This window comes from Sinohyriopsis cumingii, chromosome 11 (assembly GCF_028554795.1).
Source record: "Sinohyriopsis cumingii isolate HCF-2022 chromosome 11, ASM2855479v2, whole genome shotgun sequence".
Classification (NCBI taxonomy): Eukaryota; Metazoa; Mollusca; class Bivalvia; order Unionida; family Unionidae; genus Sinohyriopsis; species Sinohyriopsis cumingii.
In genome coordinates this window covers 16,463,021-16,480,720 of record NC_142971.1, presented here as the reverse complement: position 1 = coordinate 16,480,720, position 17,700 = coordinate 16,463,021, and the positions used below count along the sequence as shown (strand labels likewise).

General features: G+C 36.0%; 1 protein-coding gene across 1 annotated transcript; it reads left to right on the top strand.

Annotated features, from left to right (window-relative positions):
- The first annotated feature begins 803 nt into the window (after positions 1-803).
- LOC149787662 (lysosomal acid glucosylceramidase-like) lies at positions 804-16,259 on the top strand. The gene is made up of 2 exons (XM_089975622.1): positions 804-1,663; positions 14,932-16,259. The coding sequence occupies exons 1-2, from the start codon at positions 860-862 to the stop codon at positions 15,694-15,696; spliced, it is 1,569 nt and encodes a 522-aa protein (XP_089831748.1). The 5' UTR covers positions 804-859; the 3' UTR covers positions 15,697-16,259.
- Positions 16,260-17,700: the final 1,441 nt, after the last annotated feature.

The following is a 17,700-nucleotide window of genomic DNA, read 5'->3' as shown; positions in this document are numbered from 1 at the left end:
GCAGAAGAGATCATCCACAAAATTACATTTTCATGTAAAGAGTAAGAAATGTTGTTATGTTGCCAAGGTTCACAACTCTTCGTCAATATCTCGCATTGTAGTCTTTACAATCATCTCCCAAACAGTAATAGCTCCAACACCCCATGTCTAAATACTGATTAATCAATCTTTCACTATGTTTTTGAGGAAAGTATCAAATGAATGCCAGAAATATCTCTCGCTGCAATTTGCCAGACATAATAAAATAGTTCAGCATTATGTTTAATTGCTTCAGCATTTCTCATTCTGCTTCATGATTTTGTTTATTCCAAACAGTTCATGTAAATATATTTGATACGCATAACTCAAATATGAAATTGCATTTTGAATACATGAGCTGATTATTCTGTGTGTGTGTGTATATATATATGGTATATAGTATATTCACTTTACCATTGATAGGTATACATTTTTCGTTAAATAGAAACGTGGCTTCCTGAGCTTCTTTTTCATATATATATATATATATATATATATATATATATATATATATATATATATATATATATATATGGGACCGGATAACACTTGTTCTTATCGGATTCTGGGTACATCCTGACAATCTAGGGTTCGCGCAGACGTAATGCTCGCGAGAACGGTAACAATTTGTTGTAGGCTATGACATGTTTACGGTCTTCGTTTAATACTTTGATTGATAACGCTGCAGTCTTAACCATCTACATATAATACGATCGAACCATGAACAGATATGATATCTGTACTGGAGCAAGGTTAAGGAGAAAGATAGCCCCATATTAATCAGATCATATTTGTGAAGTGTCTACAGTAAAGACATTCGTTTGATTTTGACAGCAGCAAAATGAATGTAAAATTCCTCCTCGTTATGGGTTCTCTGATTCTGTTCTGCAAAGGTGAAAACTGCGTCAAAAAAAGCTTTGACTATAGCTCTTTTGTGTGTGTATGTAACTCAACGGTTTGTGACAAAGTTACACCAGAATGGGACTTGAAGCCGCAGCAGTTTATGGTGTACATGTCCTCGAGAGACGAGTACCGCTTGGACAATTTCGAAGGCTACTTCAACATCAGTCCGGGGCCGTACCCGGGGGTGAATTTCCACGTGAACCTAAGCAAGACCTATCAGACAATAATTGGTTTTGGCGGAGCATTCACCGATGCTACAGGTATCAATGTTATAAGCCTTCCAGAAGGGGCCCAGAAGAATTGGTTAAAGTCCTACTTTTCTTCGGAGGGCATTCAGTATTCAATAGGCCGTATACCAATGGCAAGTTGTGACTTTTCCACATATCCCTACTCTTATGACATTACATCCGGGGACTTTGAAATGACCAAATTTTATTTGCAATATGAAGATATACACTATAAAATACCTCTCATGACACAAGCAATGGAGATGCTTAAGGAGGATGGTAGAAATATATCCTTTTTTGGAAGTCCCTGGAGTGCGCCTGCTTGGATGAAGACCAATAATGATATGACAGGATATGGAACTCTGAAAGGTCCGCAAGGAGGTCCCTATTACAAGGCGTGGGCAGAGTATTTCGTCCATTTTATACGAGAATACCAGAGCTGGGGCATACAAATGTGGGGTGTCACGGCTCAAAATGAGCCATCTGATGGATACATTCATGGCTTCCCGTTTCAGGTAAATTCAAGACACGCCAAGCCTCGGCAAACTAATATAGATTTTTAAAAGAGTAAATGAATATTACTTAGTCTCGCTTACATCACTTTTATCTGACAATAGCGTCAGCGGAACTCAGGTTAATATTTGTATTGAAGTGTCTGTGTGTGTGTTATATATATATATATATATATATATATATATATATATATATATATATATATATATATATATATATATATATATATATATATATATATATATACACACACACACACACACACACACACACACAGTTCCGACTCTATGGTTGAAACCAAGTAACAGGAAATAGGAAAACAAACAAGTTTTGTAAAATTCATCAAGTAATTTATTTCCAGGAATACAAAGTGAAAATTTAAAAACAAATTACAGGATTGCGAATTCAATCCCTAAAAGTTCTATAACAAGTCCAGATATATAGAGTTCGAAATGAATTCAAGTGACGTTCCGAATTAATTCTAATATTGAATGTGATGATGTGCAAATAGCATCGAATGTGCTAATGTGTCAACAGTCTTGATGTATCACAATGATATAATCGAAAATGTCCTTGAATGATTTCACAATAATTTAAAAAGAATGATTCAGGTCAAAAAGTTATGAATACTTTGTAATTCCATTTAATAATTTAAATAAATACATAATAATAAGATTTATTCAGCTTCGGATGTTAACGTATGAATGGGCGATTCTAAAATAATCAACATAATTAAAAACCTAACACGCAATGTAGAAACAAGGATTCACTTCAAAATATTCTAACTTGTAAACACGATCAGGTATTCCACTAAACATGTCGTAAAGAACATGAAAAGATACGCTTGAATTTCCAAGGGGAACACCAATGTCCTGAATCCAAACTCAAGTAGACATTACTACCTCCAATGACAATTATATGAATATTTAATCTATAATCGAAAAAAAATTATTACCAATGTATTATGTTGTTTACAAAATAAATGTCACTAATCAGCTAGGCCGTTAGCTCGCTTACTGACCATGGTTAATCGCACTATCTATTATATATATATATATATATATATATATATATATATATATATATATATATATATATATATATATATATATATATATATATATATATATATATATATATATATATATATATATATATATAAAATAGACAAAAGCCAACAAACAATCCAAATGAATGTGTGTGTGTGTATGTGATTCATGTACCATATATCAGAGTTGTTCGGATACGCATACACAACATTCAAGAAATTTGATCCAAACGTACGTGAGTGCCTGCGTTAATAATGTCAGGCATCCCCTCCAACACCGTTCACAGTTGACACTACCAACCTTTGGATGTCATTAGACGTGATCTGTATATCTGTACCCTATGGATGGGGTGTAGCGTTTGTATCGATCATTTTCTATATATTTAAGATTAGCTCCCAAATGATAAAATTAACATGTACGATAATTGGTGGTAATGGTAGTGGTGGTGGTGGTGGTGTATGTGTGTGTCTGTGTGTACCCGAGTGTGTCAGGGGTTTTATTGGGACCCATAGACACTGACACCTGTGGGCATACCACACACACACACACACACACACACTTGTTAGGCGGGGCCCCGAGTGGCCGAATGGTCTAAAGCGCTCTCCGTTAAGGATCACTGCCAGCTCATCTCTGTCTGCGCCGGTTCGAGTCTCGGATTTAGCCAATGTGTGTATGTCAGAAAGCTTGCCAGTAGCTTCTGGCGGGTCGGTGGTTCTTTCAGGGGTTTTCCCGGGTTCTTCCTGAACCATTAATACTGGCCGCCATGTATAGCCTATCGTGTGCTGAAAAATGGCGTTAAACCCCACAACAACAACAACAACATCTGTTAGGCAATTAAAGACAAATAAGAACCCTATTACTATGCTAAGCAAGAAAAGAAATATATACATATATAAATGACATTGACCCAGGGTCCATTCTTATCCCCAGAGACATAGCTCCTGGTGCACGAAGCTTACATTTCACCCTGATATATTGTTACCCTTTGGGATCACATTTTGGGGTTGAGGGGGTTGGGCTGGATTGCGAAACAAAGCGGAGGAGCAGCTGACATATGTCTTTTACGTAAAGAATGTGGTGTATAAAACACATTTTGATGTTATATTTAAAGGATTTTCTCTTTTATTTTATATACCATTTAAATATATTTTCTTTTACATCTTTGCATTTTTTTTCTTGGAAGTTGACATGTTTGTGCTTCTTTGGAGAGAACATCTTCATAATGATATCAGCAATATATGTTTTGCCTTTATATTTTCAAGACCTATCTTTTGTCCAACCCATTATAGTCAGGACTGTGCTCATTTTCCGTTAAATCACATCCATACACCACCCACCCCAGTACAAGTTGGTCCAATTAAGAATAAGATGCCTAAGTGATATGATATGATATGTCTAAGTGAATTTTATAAAAGTATTAATAAATAATTCACTTACGAAGCACCTATAAAAAAACTAAGGAAACTGCAAAATCGGATGTCCTAGATGTCCTTAACGAACCGAGTAATCAGCTAGGATTCCGGTCCTAGATGTCCTTAACGAACCGTGTAATCGGCTAGGACTCCGGTCTCTTGCTAAAGAAAGTATAAATAACATTCAATCTCTAAAAACATTAATTAATAAATAACTTAAAGAGGTAATATCTAAAAACTTATAAATAACATAACGTAGGAAACACACCCTAAGCACCTCGACTAGTAACACCATAATAACCTTGAAAATCTCTCTTCATACATGATTTCTACTAAGAACCTCTATAAACAGCATAGAACATCCCCGCCCCTTTTAGAACATTTTGAAGAAGAAAACCAAAAAAATTCGAAATAAAAAAACCAAAAAAAACGCAAGTAACACCAGGCAAATGCAACAAGAAACCAGCGATGTAAAGCAAGCTGGACCGTTCCCGAGCTCTCCTTCCCACTAATGACAACCATTCAACTGTAGGGACCTTTATGGACCCACAGATTGAGGCCAAACTATCAGGGTTCCTTGAATCCATAAAAGCCTGGGGGAGGTGGCACCATCCCCTTCCCCAGGAACAACTAGCAGGCTGCGGTGCAGTCAGAAAAAAGTGGCACATGCACAATTGTGCGCACGCCACTATAATTAAACTCAACAACAACAAAAGTGATATGAAACGTATGAACCTGTTAGTGATATTGTCGACTCAACAAATAAACAAAATCTCAGAATAGCTGTCTCTATGACTACCAGAAACCTTACTTCTCGATTCGAACGATCTTACCTGTCTTTAATATATAAAAATAATTAGTGTGAGTATCAGAAAGATGAAGCAAGGAATTTATATCTACCAATAAAAATGGAGCCCCAATAGCTCAGATGGGTAGGCGTCGGACCCGTAATCTAAGGATGGCGTATTAAATTTATACCCAAACCAGCTATATCATAATCTGCTGTTTCATTGTGCCCTTGGGAAACGCATCTTGTTCCCATTTCTTCGGCATAAACGATGTGTTAAAGCCGAGATCTGTCTTTTTTTTTTTTACAGGGAACATTTCAATGTGAACTTCTTTAATGTCCGCTTACATTAAGGAACTGTCAATATATGTTTTGATAGCATAGTTGGTACAGCGTCGGACCTGTAATATAAGGGTGGTCGGTTCGATATATGCCCAAACCAGCCATGGTCGGCTGTTTAGGCGTGTCCTTGGGAAAGGAATCTAGTTCCCAATTTTTCTGGCTATTTTGTGTTGATTGAAATTAAAGTTCTAAGAATGTAAATATAGTAAAAAGAAAATTTAAAATCATCGAAGAGAAAAATATAAACAGAAACTACTAAACGGTAATGGTTTAATGGTATATATATATATATATATATATATATATATATATATATATATATATATATATATATATATATATATATATATATATATATATATATATATATATATATATATAAGACAAAGGTAAAACATGTAAAATCTTCAAAACTTATGGCTAATTTATTTTAAATATAAACCAAAATCTCTCAATCTGTCCAAGATTTTCTGTGGTGTTACATCAAAAAACGTTTCTTGATTGAACTCACATGAAGACAAAAAAACTTCTGTCGCGCAGGATGGAAGTCGACAGACTTGAAAAGAACGTGTTCCACTCCCAGTGGACACTGGCAGTGGATGTACTCTAGTCGAGGTTCGCCCTTTAGGAGGCATGCATGGAACCAGGCATGCCTGCATGTGTCCGATACACGATCGGTTCAATACCACCTCATCTCTGAGATTTGTTATGTGTGAGAGATGACTTTTTCCAATGATGGTATAGATGATTCTGAAGGTTGTTTGTGGAGATTTTATTCCATATAGATAGCTAACATGAAGAATATATATATATATATATATATATATATATATATATATATATATATATATATATATATATATATATATATATATATATATATATATATATATATATATATATATATATATATATATATATATATATATATATATATATATATTATATATATGTGTGTGTGTGTGTGTGTATGTTTAATTTAAATGTTTGTTGTTTGATTTTTTTAAATTCCATTACATGCTATTGTTATATAACATTGTTTACTGGATTTGACATTGTCCAGAATAGAAACATTGTATGTAGTTTCTGACCCTATTCCAAAATCGGTGACAGTTTTGGCAAACAACTTTTTAAATTTTTTTAAAAAAATATTTCTCAGAGTAAGAAACATTAAGTTGAGTCAAGGTCATACCTGGACTACGTGTCATTACGCATATATTAATTGGTAAACAAACTTCTATTTTATCCAGAAGAATGAACTCTTGACCCCCATCCGGGAATCTGTTTAGCGTTTTCGTTAGTATTATAACTGATATTATGATAAAGGATTGCCAGTCGGGCTTCAAATATTTGACACGTTAAGTTGTATTATGTTGTGACCAGATTGGGCTGAATTTTTATTTTCTTCAAATTATTGAATTCAAGTGATTATTTTCCCTGGAAATACAAAAGTGCTCTGATAAGTCTTGGACAGAGACATTTGCTGGAATTTATATGGAATTAAAAACTGGAATAATATTTTCTGTGATTCAACAAGAGACTGTTGACACATCTGCACTTCGTAGGTTATTACAGACGTCATCGCATTCCATCTTGGATTTTCATCGGGATTCGAACTGTGATTCACTTAGAACTTTTCATTGATAGGACTTGTGTTTTAATTCTTGGATTACAATTTCGATTTAATTCGCAATACCGTCAGCTCTTTTTTCTGATTTTTTACTTTTGTGTTCAAGGGAAATTACATTATTTGTTAAATTTTACAAAGCTTGTTGTCTTCACTCTTTTCTGTTACTTATTTTAAGAGCATAGACTCGTAACAGAAAATTGGGGTGCTCGTCATTGGGATATATGAATTTTTTTAAAATACTTCCGAAAATGTTTTTGAAATTTAAATTCCCATAGTCTCGTAATTTTAAATCTCAAGTATTATTTCACATTTTATAAATCAACAGGCTTTTAACAATGTCGTCAAAAACGGAGAGCTTTCTTTCAAATTCTACCCAGGAACAGTTAGATTCCTTGAAAAAAGATGAATCGATTCAACTTGAAAGAAAATAGTATCTTTCTGAGGCAAAAGCTTCTTTAACGAAGCAAGAAATACAAAATATTTTGGTCTAGTATTTGGTGAAAAGGAATGTTTTGGATAAAAGTGTTGTGGTTTCGATCAGTAAGTATGTATCAGAATTTAACATAAAAGTAAAGGAATTAAAATTAAAATACAAGAAAGCTAGAACTTCAGAAAGAAAAAGAGGAAAAACAAACACAATTCGAAAAAGAGGAGAAACAAATATAAATGAAATTAGATAAGGAGGAGAGAGAGACAAGTGCAGTTGAAAAAAGAACAAATGCAGTTACAAAAAGAAAAAAAATGCAGTTAAAGAAAGAAGAAAAACAAATGTTATTTGAGAAAGAAGAGTGAGAGAAACAAATAGTTACAATCGGAGAAAGAGGAGAGAGAGAGAGATATATGAAAATGAGGAGAGAAAGAAGAAGGAGAATATCAATTTAGATTAAGAGAATTAGAGCTGGCAAATGAAATGCGCGTTTCCACTTTACATACAAATTCAAGTTTTGATGTTACTAAGAATATTAGGGTAGTGCCTAGTTCTATATTTACAGTGTGCACCTTTTGGCCAATCCCGAGACATCTATGCATCTCTGGCAGTACATCAGAATGCTGCCTATGATCTGGTTAAGAAATGCATCTTAAAGTGTTATGAGTTAGTCCCTGAGGCTTTTCGGCAAAATTTCAGGAACTATAAAAATGAAGCTGGACAAACTCGTGTCGAATTTGCAAGAGAAAAAGAGCAGTTATTTGATAGGTGGTGCGTAACCAAGAAAGTTGATCAAGAATATGAAAATCTAAGACAACTCGTATTATTTGAAGAGTTCAAGAACTGTGTCCACAGTGACATTGACTTATCTTGATGAGCATAAGACCGAAACTTTGGAAAATGCTGCTCGTGCTGCTGACGAGCATTTCTTAGCTCATAAAGTTTTTCTGTACGTAAGTCTTCCAATCAGCAGTCTTCTGGTAGAAAAGTATTTCAGCCTAATTTAAGCACTTCTAAATCTGGCACAACTTTTAGAAATCAAGTTTCAGATAAGAATCATCAGAAATCCTAATCTTTTCCTACGTGTACATATTGTAAGAAGAAATGACACGTTATTTCTGACATACAAATTGAAAAATAAGTATCAGAATCAAGACATATTTCAAATAATCGTATCTCTAAGAGGTCAAAGTAACGGTCATATATTGAAAGCAATACATTTGTTGTGTCTAATAAACCTCAGACTGACATTATTATGGAGAACTATGAACCATTTATGTCGAAGGGTTCTATATCACTCATGGTTGATTCAGCCAATCCTATCCCTATTAAAAATTTAAGGAACACGGGAGCTTCTCAGAGTCTTTTATTATAAGGTACTTTGCCTTTTTCTCAGAAGTCTTCTTCTAATGAGATAGTTTTTACTCAGGAAGTAGAGTGCGGCTCTGTTAATGTTCCTCTCCATTGTGTAAATTTGTTATCAGAATTAGTCTCAGGACCCGTGACAGTCAGCACAGTGTATGCTTTACCCGTTGAGGGCATTCATTTATTACTAGGCAACGACCTAGCTGAAGATAAGGTTGTGGTTAATCCTCTTGTAATTGACAAGCCTTGTTTGGATCAGAAAGTAGATCCTATTGACAAAGAATTCCCTGATTTATACCCAGCTTGTGCAGTTACTAGAACTGTGGCAAAGAAAGCTCTTGAGAATGATGTTGGTCAGGAAAGTATTCCTTTAGCTGACACATGTATTGGTCAAGCTTTTTATGAGATCACTTTCATCCCTTGTTTGGATCTCTCAAAGGGTATTAATCAATTTGATCCTCTTTTAAATTCTCATTCTCTTTATTTTAATCAGGGTGACGAACGACAATCACTTGCCGTCGAACAGGAAAAAGATCCTGAGATCTCATGCTTGTTTCAAAGGGCCATTAGTGAAACTGAATCGATAGACGTACCTGTTTGTTATTTCATTAAAAATGTGATTCTTATGAGAAAATGGAGTCCATCCGAGGTACCTACTAGTGACGAATAGTCAGAGAACTATCAAATTGTAGTTCCAAAATCTTACAGACAGAAAATACTTAGTATGGCCCAAGAAACCCCGTTGGCTGGTCATTTAGGGATTAATAAAACTTATAACAAGATCTTTAATCACTTCTATTGGCCAAAAATTAAAAAAGATGTTTGTAAATACTTCAGATCTTGTCATACATGTCAACTGGTAGGAGAACAAAATCAGAATATACTCAAGGCTCATCTGCAACCTATTCCTGTATTTGACGAACCATTTAGCAGAATAATGGTAGATTGTGTTGGCCCCTTACCTAAGACCAAGTCAGGTAACCAATACTTGCTGACCATAATGTGTGCGTCAACAAGATTCCAAGAGGCAATTCCTTTGAGGAATAGTAAAACTAAAACAACAGTAAAAGCTTTGATAAAGTTTGTACTAAATTTGGCCGTTTCAAATCTGTCCAATCTGATGAAGGGTCTAATTTCATGTGTGGAATATTTCAGCAAGTTATATACAAATTAGGCATCCAACAATTCAAATCTTCTGCCTATCACCCTGAGAGCCAAGGGGCTTTAGAAAGCTTTCGTCAAACTTTGAAAAATATTTTTTGATCATATTGTTTCGATACAGGCAAAGATTGGGATGAAGGCATTCATTTACTTTTGTTTGCTGTTAGGTAATCAATTCAAGAATCTTTAGGATTCAGTCCCTTTGAACTAGCTTTTGGACATACTGTGCGTGGACCATTGAAGTTGTTGAAAGAGAAACTTCTTTCTAATGAAGATACTGGAATCAATCTTCTCGACTATGTTTCCAATTTTAAGTATAAGTTGCCAAAGGCTTGTGATGTTGCAAGAGCGAACCTACACTCTACTCAGTCAAAAATGAAATTAAGGTATGATAAATTCGCAATGGAAAGGAGTTTTCAGCCTGGTGATAGAGTCCTGGCTCTCTTGTCCATACCACAAAATCCTCTTCACGCCAAGTATTATGGTACTTACACAATTGAAAGGAAAGTAAATGATCTAACTGACATCATACATACTCTTGGAAGGTGGAAACAAAAACAACTTTACCACATAAATATGTTAAAGGACTATGCTGAGAGAGATAGCCAGATTAATCATGCAGTTAATTTAGTTGTACCTGTCCCACTCAGTGGGGAATTAAGCAACTGAATGCAGTCTGACTCGTTTGATTTTGGAGTGACAAATCTTCGGAATTCAGAAACTGTGAATAATCTTGACCAGAAACTAACACATTTGCAAGAACAAGAACGGAATCAACTTAAACAGTTGCTACTTGAATATGAGCACTTATTTCCTGATGTTCCTACAAGAACAAACAAAAACAAAATTTACCATAACGTTGGAATTGTAAATGCCACACCTGTGAAACAACAGTTATGCAGAATAAACCCTCTCAAACAGGAATACTTGAAAAGAGAAATACAGTATTTGCTGAAGAATGATTTCATAAAACCGAGTAAAAGTGACTGGAGGTCACCCTATATACTTGTTCCGAAACCAGATAAAACTTTCCGTATGTGTACTGATTATAGAAAAGTGAGCAGTGTGACTAAAACAGATTCATTTCCATTACAAAGAACCGACGATTGCATTGATAAAATCGGAAATGCAAAGTATGTCACTAACTGTGACCCTCCGAAAGGATTTTGGCAAATTCTACTGACGGAAAGAGCAAAGGAAATTTCGGCATTCGTGGCTCCAGATAAACTTTATCAATATAAAGTGATGCCGTTTGGGAAGAAGAGTTCACCAAGTACTTTTCGACGTCTGATGAACATGATTACGTCTGGTCTAGATAAATGTGATGCTTACATCGATGCTGTCGTCATCTACAACGATACCTGGAAAGAACATTTATCGATAATTCGGAAATTCTTTGACAGACTCACTGATGTAAGTTTGACAATTAATTTGTCCAAAGGTGAGTTTTGCCGTGCTTGTATAACGTTTCTAGGACATATCATGGAACAAGGACAAGTGAAACATATAAATGCTACGGTCAAGGCTATCTCTGAATTCCCTGTGTCTATCAGTAAAAAGCAACTGATGCGAATTTGGGTATGGCTGGATACTATCGGAAATTTTGTCAAATGTTTTCCATAATTGTTGAACCCCTGGCAAATTTATTGAGCAAGAAAACCAATTTCATTGGACGAAAGCGTCAGGACACGTTTTATATGTTAAAAGCCATACTTAAGAGTGCACCAGTTCTTACAGCACCCAGTTTCAGCCATTCATTTAAGCTGTATGTTGATACAAGTCATGTTGAGGTTGGAGCAGTAACGATTCAAGAAGATAAAAATGATGCTGACCATCCAGTGTGCTCTTTTTCTAATAAATTAAATAAGCACCAAAGAAATTATTCTGCAATCGAGAAGGAAATTTATCCCCGCGAATCCAGCGGAAGTAGTGAATCCTCGTCTTAAGAAGCAGTCGATCAATCTGGAAGGGTGACCTGTTGAGCTACCAGATCGAATCGGGCCCTCGGGGTCACATATCTCTGAGATAAAAGCTAGAGAATGTGGACTCCGATCTCCATCACACAGACCGAATGATTGGAGCTAGCTAACAGTTCCGGTCTCATGCTAAGTTGGTGGCAGGAGCTCGAATCTCGTGAGCCGAAGTACGTAATAAATTCATTGAGCTGGGGCTAATATATAATATGCTGAGAGCAAATAACCCCCTTACACCAAGATGTGATAGTCTATTCTGATAGATCTTCTGGTCTGTTTATGAGAAGCAGAGCAGAAAGAAGCATGATATCCATTGACGCAACGGCTCCGTTCTTATTAAAGTATCACCTGAAAGCCCGGACTGGGTCATGTAGGTGATCTTTATTTAACGTGTTCAGATGAGACAGAAAACAATTGAGTTACCGGTGGAAGGGAGACGGTTCCTGGTGATAAAAGAGGATGCCGTCATGAATAAGGCTGACCCGTCTTGTTCAAACTTGCATGTCGTTTGGGTCTGCTGATAGGGCATGTATTTCTAGAATTCTGCCTGAAGTCGCTAAGGCCGTGAGGAAGTAGGTCTTGTAGGAAAACGAACGCCAGAGATGCCATTGAAATTCTCAAAAGATATCTTATCCAGTCAGGTTAAGATCCATGACATGTTCCGCTTTGGGCATAGGATTAACGTTTGTGGCCGTGTATAAACAATGTTGGTGAGAAGGTCAAATAAGTCCTGAGTTTGTCTGTTATCAGCTCTCCCATGATGACGAAAGGTGCGGAGATCGTGGAGTGTTAACCTTTGATCACACACCGTGCTAACTTGCTCTCTTCAAAGAGCCAGAGGAGGAAAGTAGCTATCTGCTGTATCGATGCCTGGAGAGGCAAGATATGTTCGTTTGCCCACCACTGGGTGAAACTGTGCCATTTGACTTCATATGTTTTCAGAGTGGAGGACCTCCGCGTCTGAGCGGTTCTCTCCATGACTGGTTGAGAAAATGGTTTAGGTCTGAGGGCCTGTTTGAGATGATCTAGACTTGCAGGTTCGGGATCTCCGGACAAGGATGAAACAACTGTCGTTGTGGTCGTTTGAGTAGATGAAGGAAAACCCGAATTTTCCGCGGTGTTTCCGATTCAAGATTGATGAGATCGTTGATCTACAACTCCTCCCGTTGGAATGGTGCGATTAAGATGAGGCGACATGCTGATTCCCTTGCTTTCTATATCACTTTTGGAATCAGAGGTGTTGGGGGTAGGTCTAGGCTTTTAGGTTTATCCAATCCAACGACAGGGCGTCTAAAAGTGTCTAGAATAAAAACACGGAGAAGTTATATTTCGAATGAGTACTGTGGTCCTTTTCTGGAGACGGTCGTTTATTCCTTGCTGTTCAGCGATAGAGTCGAACCCTAAAGTGACAAGGCCCATAGGTATTGCCAATTATAATGAGTCCTCTTGGTGGTAACCTGGGCACATGGGATGCCTCTGATTGTAGATTTCCCGCTTTGTGGAGCTGAAGCGCTATTCCGCGATTTATCTCCCTTATCCTTCAGAAATTTCCGCTCTGAGTACACCTCTGCCTGTAGACAAATGAAATCGTCGTGCTTGGCTGTGCGTTTCTGCGTTTCTGGTCTAATCTGAAAGACAAATAGAGTAGACCGAATAAACCTGTATAGCCCTGCACCTGATTCCTTTCTGAACACGTATATCGGTGCATAGTTGTATCTTGTGTTTTACCTGGAAATTAGTGAAAGCATACGACAATAAAGCATGAAGTTTTCAGATATAATGTAATTACAATACTACCTGTAGGAAGGCTTAATCAGGGTCTGTACAGGTAAAATCACTGAGGCTTAACACCCGGACACAAATAATGTATTGGTATGGAAAACACACTTGTATGTACCCGTTCCAAGTGAAATTACACATATGTTACGAGTTTTCTATAAGCATTAGAGACTTTCACGCACATAAAAAATAATTTGTTTAACCCGAACATTATGTGAAGTCAAACAGACTACATGTGCAAGTATATACACGTGAAAACAAAGTGTTAGAAAATTGTAAAGGCAGAACTTTGTAGGTATAGGAAGAGGAAGCTGGAAATACAGTAGTATACATTCCTAAGTATTTAAAAAAAACTCCATCTTTAAAGTAGATTCTGGCTTTTTGAGAGGTCTCTTGTGATGACGGCGTGCATCTTAGCACGAATGGAAGTAGTCAATGCGATATTCACGGGATTTCCTGTAAATCCCTAAACCATGGGGACATTTCTCTGCTTGACCTCTACCTAGGTGGTTGGATAACGCCGAGTTTCTTTTAGCTAACAGTGTTATCTGGGAGGGCTGAATTTGTGAGGTAGTAGTAGTTCTTCTAAGGTACTATGATTGTGTAACGCATTGAAAGAAGAAACATTGATTGTTGTTATTGCGCTTTTTGATTTTAAAGCATGTATCAGTACTTGAGGGTGTGGCAATTGTGTAGGAACTAGTTTGCCGTATAGTCAGGTCAGCTTAGTGGGATATTTATTAAGATGTGTGATCTGATGCTTCTAATCCACAGCTATCACCAATCAATTCAAACTTAAATTCTGTCTCCCTAAGAACAATACTTCATAAACTTTCCTAAAAAATGAATATCTGTATTTCATTGTATTCTCAATTTAGACCGCTCGCGCATACATCATTTGTTTATTATCGACTTAATATGCAGAATTTGCCAAAATAATCCACACCTTTTCTCATATAGTTAATTCAAACTGCACTTGAAGGAATTAAATCAGTAGAAACAGAACCCAAAATTGAGATATCTAAACTGTCTATGGTATTTTACGGAGTTCATTACTCAGCTTTCAATACATTCAGCTAAACAGCTCCTCTTGCAATGAAAATGTAGGTTTATTAAAGTAATTTTGATCACGGATGTAAACTGCACTTTGTTATTATCCTCCTATATGTTTGTACCTATGAAGAAAAATTCGTAAAATGCCAAAAAATTATAATGTGTGGTCACGTTGTTATTATTAATGACTATCAAACACTGAACTTGACGTGTTCTATAACGTGAATGAGTTTAATAAATGTGAAACGGTTTTAAATAATTATGACACTATCTCTTGTTTTTCCTTACCCAGGCGATGGGCTGGACTCCTGAACAACAGCGAGACTTCATTGCAAATGACCTAGGGCCAGCGCTCGAGGAAAATGGCTTTGGTGATGTCAAGATTATGATCCTAGATGATCAGAGGATCTTTCTCCCATACTGGGCAGACAGAGTCCTGTCAAACTCTACAGCTGCCAAGTACGTGTCGGGTATAGCGATCCATTGGTACGAGGACCCACTTGTTCCTGTCTTGGCCCTAGACAGTACACATGACAAGTTCCCAGACAAATTTATTTTTGGCACTGAAGCATGCATAGAGCCAATCGTAGACAAACGGGATACGGTTGCCCTGGGCGACTGGAGTCGGGCGGAGCGATATGCAAAAGACATTATGCAGGATTTGCAACATTGGGTGACGGGTTGGACCGACTGGAATATGGCTCTTGACATGCAAGGCGGTCCCAACTGGGTAAGTAATTTTGTGGATAGTCCCGTCATCGTCAATAAAGACAAGGGTGAATTCTACAAACAACCCATGTTCTATGCGATGGGACACTTTAGCAAATTTGTTCCTCCCGGTTCACTTCGTGTGGCTATGGAAGCAGTGTCTGGAGAGGAAAAGGACTTTAGCTGCGTCGCGTTTCTACGGGAAAAGCAGACCTTGGCAATTGTGTGCGCAAACTTAGGAGATTCAAAAATAGATGTCTCCTTCAAAGTTGATGATGTTCAAGGGTATCTTTTCTACAGTCTACCACCCCACTCCCTTGCAACATTTAGATGTAACTATATCATATAGAGAAGGAAAGAAAAGGAGTAACACTGCGTTTGAGTGTACTTGTTTTGTGCGATGTCACTGTCATCTGTAATTGATGCATGATGCAAGTATATAAAGCAATTTAAGAAATATAATCTATAATTGAAAAAAGTTTCAAGAATCTGCTGTACAATTTTGGACGATGATAACAGAAAAACTATATTGATCCGAACAAGTTTTTCCAATTCAAGAATCTCCGTCTATTTCCATTGTAGGTGAACTAACTACACTGCAATGTCATTCCAAACTACAATTACCATGGTCAAGTGCTCAGTAATTACAAGCGTTGTTGCTTAAGGTTGGAAACTATATAATGTTGCTTTTACTTCCTCGAACTGGTCTATCACTTGATTGGCATTTAACTGCCTACAATAATTTCTGTCTGAAATTGGTATGTATTACATTAAAATTTGTTATTTTTACTTCCTTCATTTGGTTTATCGCTTCATGGACATTTAATTTCACTGCAGTAACTATTCTAGAATTGATACATGTAAGTAATGAGCCCTTGTTATAACGATTACTGATGAAATGATCATATCCATGTTATTAACAATAAAACTAGTATCATATGTAATAAAACTTACTTAATGACATTTAGAAAAGGAAATAAATAAAAAGTTACATTAAACTGATATGTAAACTTTGTGTTGTGCATCTTGTTGTTTTTTTTTATACAAGCATTCATATTCAAATCTAAAAGTAATAGTTCAAGCCAGTTGATGTTTAACTTTTACAGTCATTTGCAGTATTGCCGTTACTGGAATATTTTCTTTAGCACATGTTTTGACGGTGATATATACGCTGAATCTTTGAAGTATACAATGTTACGAGTAGTTTTTACAACTAATACAGACACTCGAATTTATGGTACAAGTGTACAAGTGCAAATTACTTATCAGTTCAGCTTTTTAAGTTTTTATAACTATGACAAAATTGTTTGTGACACAGGGAAGGACCCTGGGTCCATCCAGTTCTAACATTCTGTACATGACCTTAATAGTAAGAAACCACATAATATTAACACGGATGATATGAATGTAAGCTTAGTGTGAAACTGTTTGGAAATCCCAGAAAATTACTAGACATGATACACGGTTAAGATGGACTTTTGCTTTATGCAAACACGGTGTTAATTTAATAATTTGTCATACCTTTAATATGAACTATTCTAATTAGTTGTGATCCCCACTTTTAAGTTGTGCTCTAAGGTGAAGAAAAATTCGAAAAGACTGAACGTTAGATCATTGTTCAAACATTGTTTACTACTGAATGCTTTTATACAATATGGAAACCGCAAATATTCAAGTACAGGTATTAATATTAAACAGAAACTGAAATATTCAAGTACAGGTAGTAATATAAAACGGAAACTGAAATATTCAAGTACAGGTATTAATATAAAACGGAAACTGAAATAGTCAAGTACAGGTATTAATATAAAACGGAAACTGAAATATTCAAGTACAGGTATTAATATAAAATGGAAACTGAAATATTAAAGTACATGTATTACTATAAAACGGAATTTATTATGAGTCTAAAGTTACTCACGATGGGATTTCTTGTAAATATACTTACGTCAGACTATATATCCGAATTTAAAACCTAAAGCAAGAATACAACAAGTATAACAATTTAAATTATCAAAGCTGTTGATGTGGTTTTGTACCTATCTACTTCTTGCTATCGATGAAGCCTTTGTCATTGCTTATTCCCATTCACGCTGCAGGCTTCGCAACAAAATTAATTGATTTTCATGGTCTGATAGAGTTTATATTAACCAGACATTACATAACTTCTGAGGTTCATTTTTATGTTTCCTCTGATATAGTTATAGTATGGCATTATAATCAGGTATGATAATGTCATAATTATTTGTCACACTGTGCCAACATTGTGAAAGAATATTTGCTTGAAATTAGTGAAATTAGTAAAATGGATATATTTTATTAAATGGGTGAAAATACATGAGTTGTTCACAAA

Coding starts and splice junctions, on each gene's coding strand:
- LOC149787662 (XM_089975622.1), top strand. CDS start 860: ATGAATGTAAAATTCCTCCTCGTTATGGGTTCTCTGATTCTGTTCTGC. Junction 1,664..14,931: donor TTCATGGCTTCCCGTTTCAG/GTAAATTCAAGA, acceptor TTCCTTACCCAG/GCGATGGGCTGGACTCCTGA.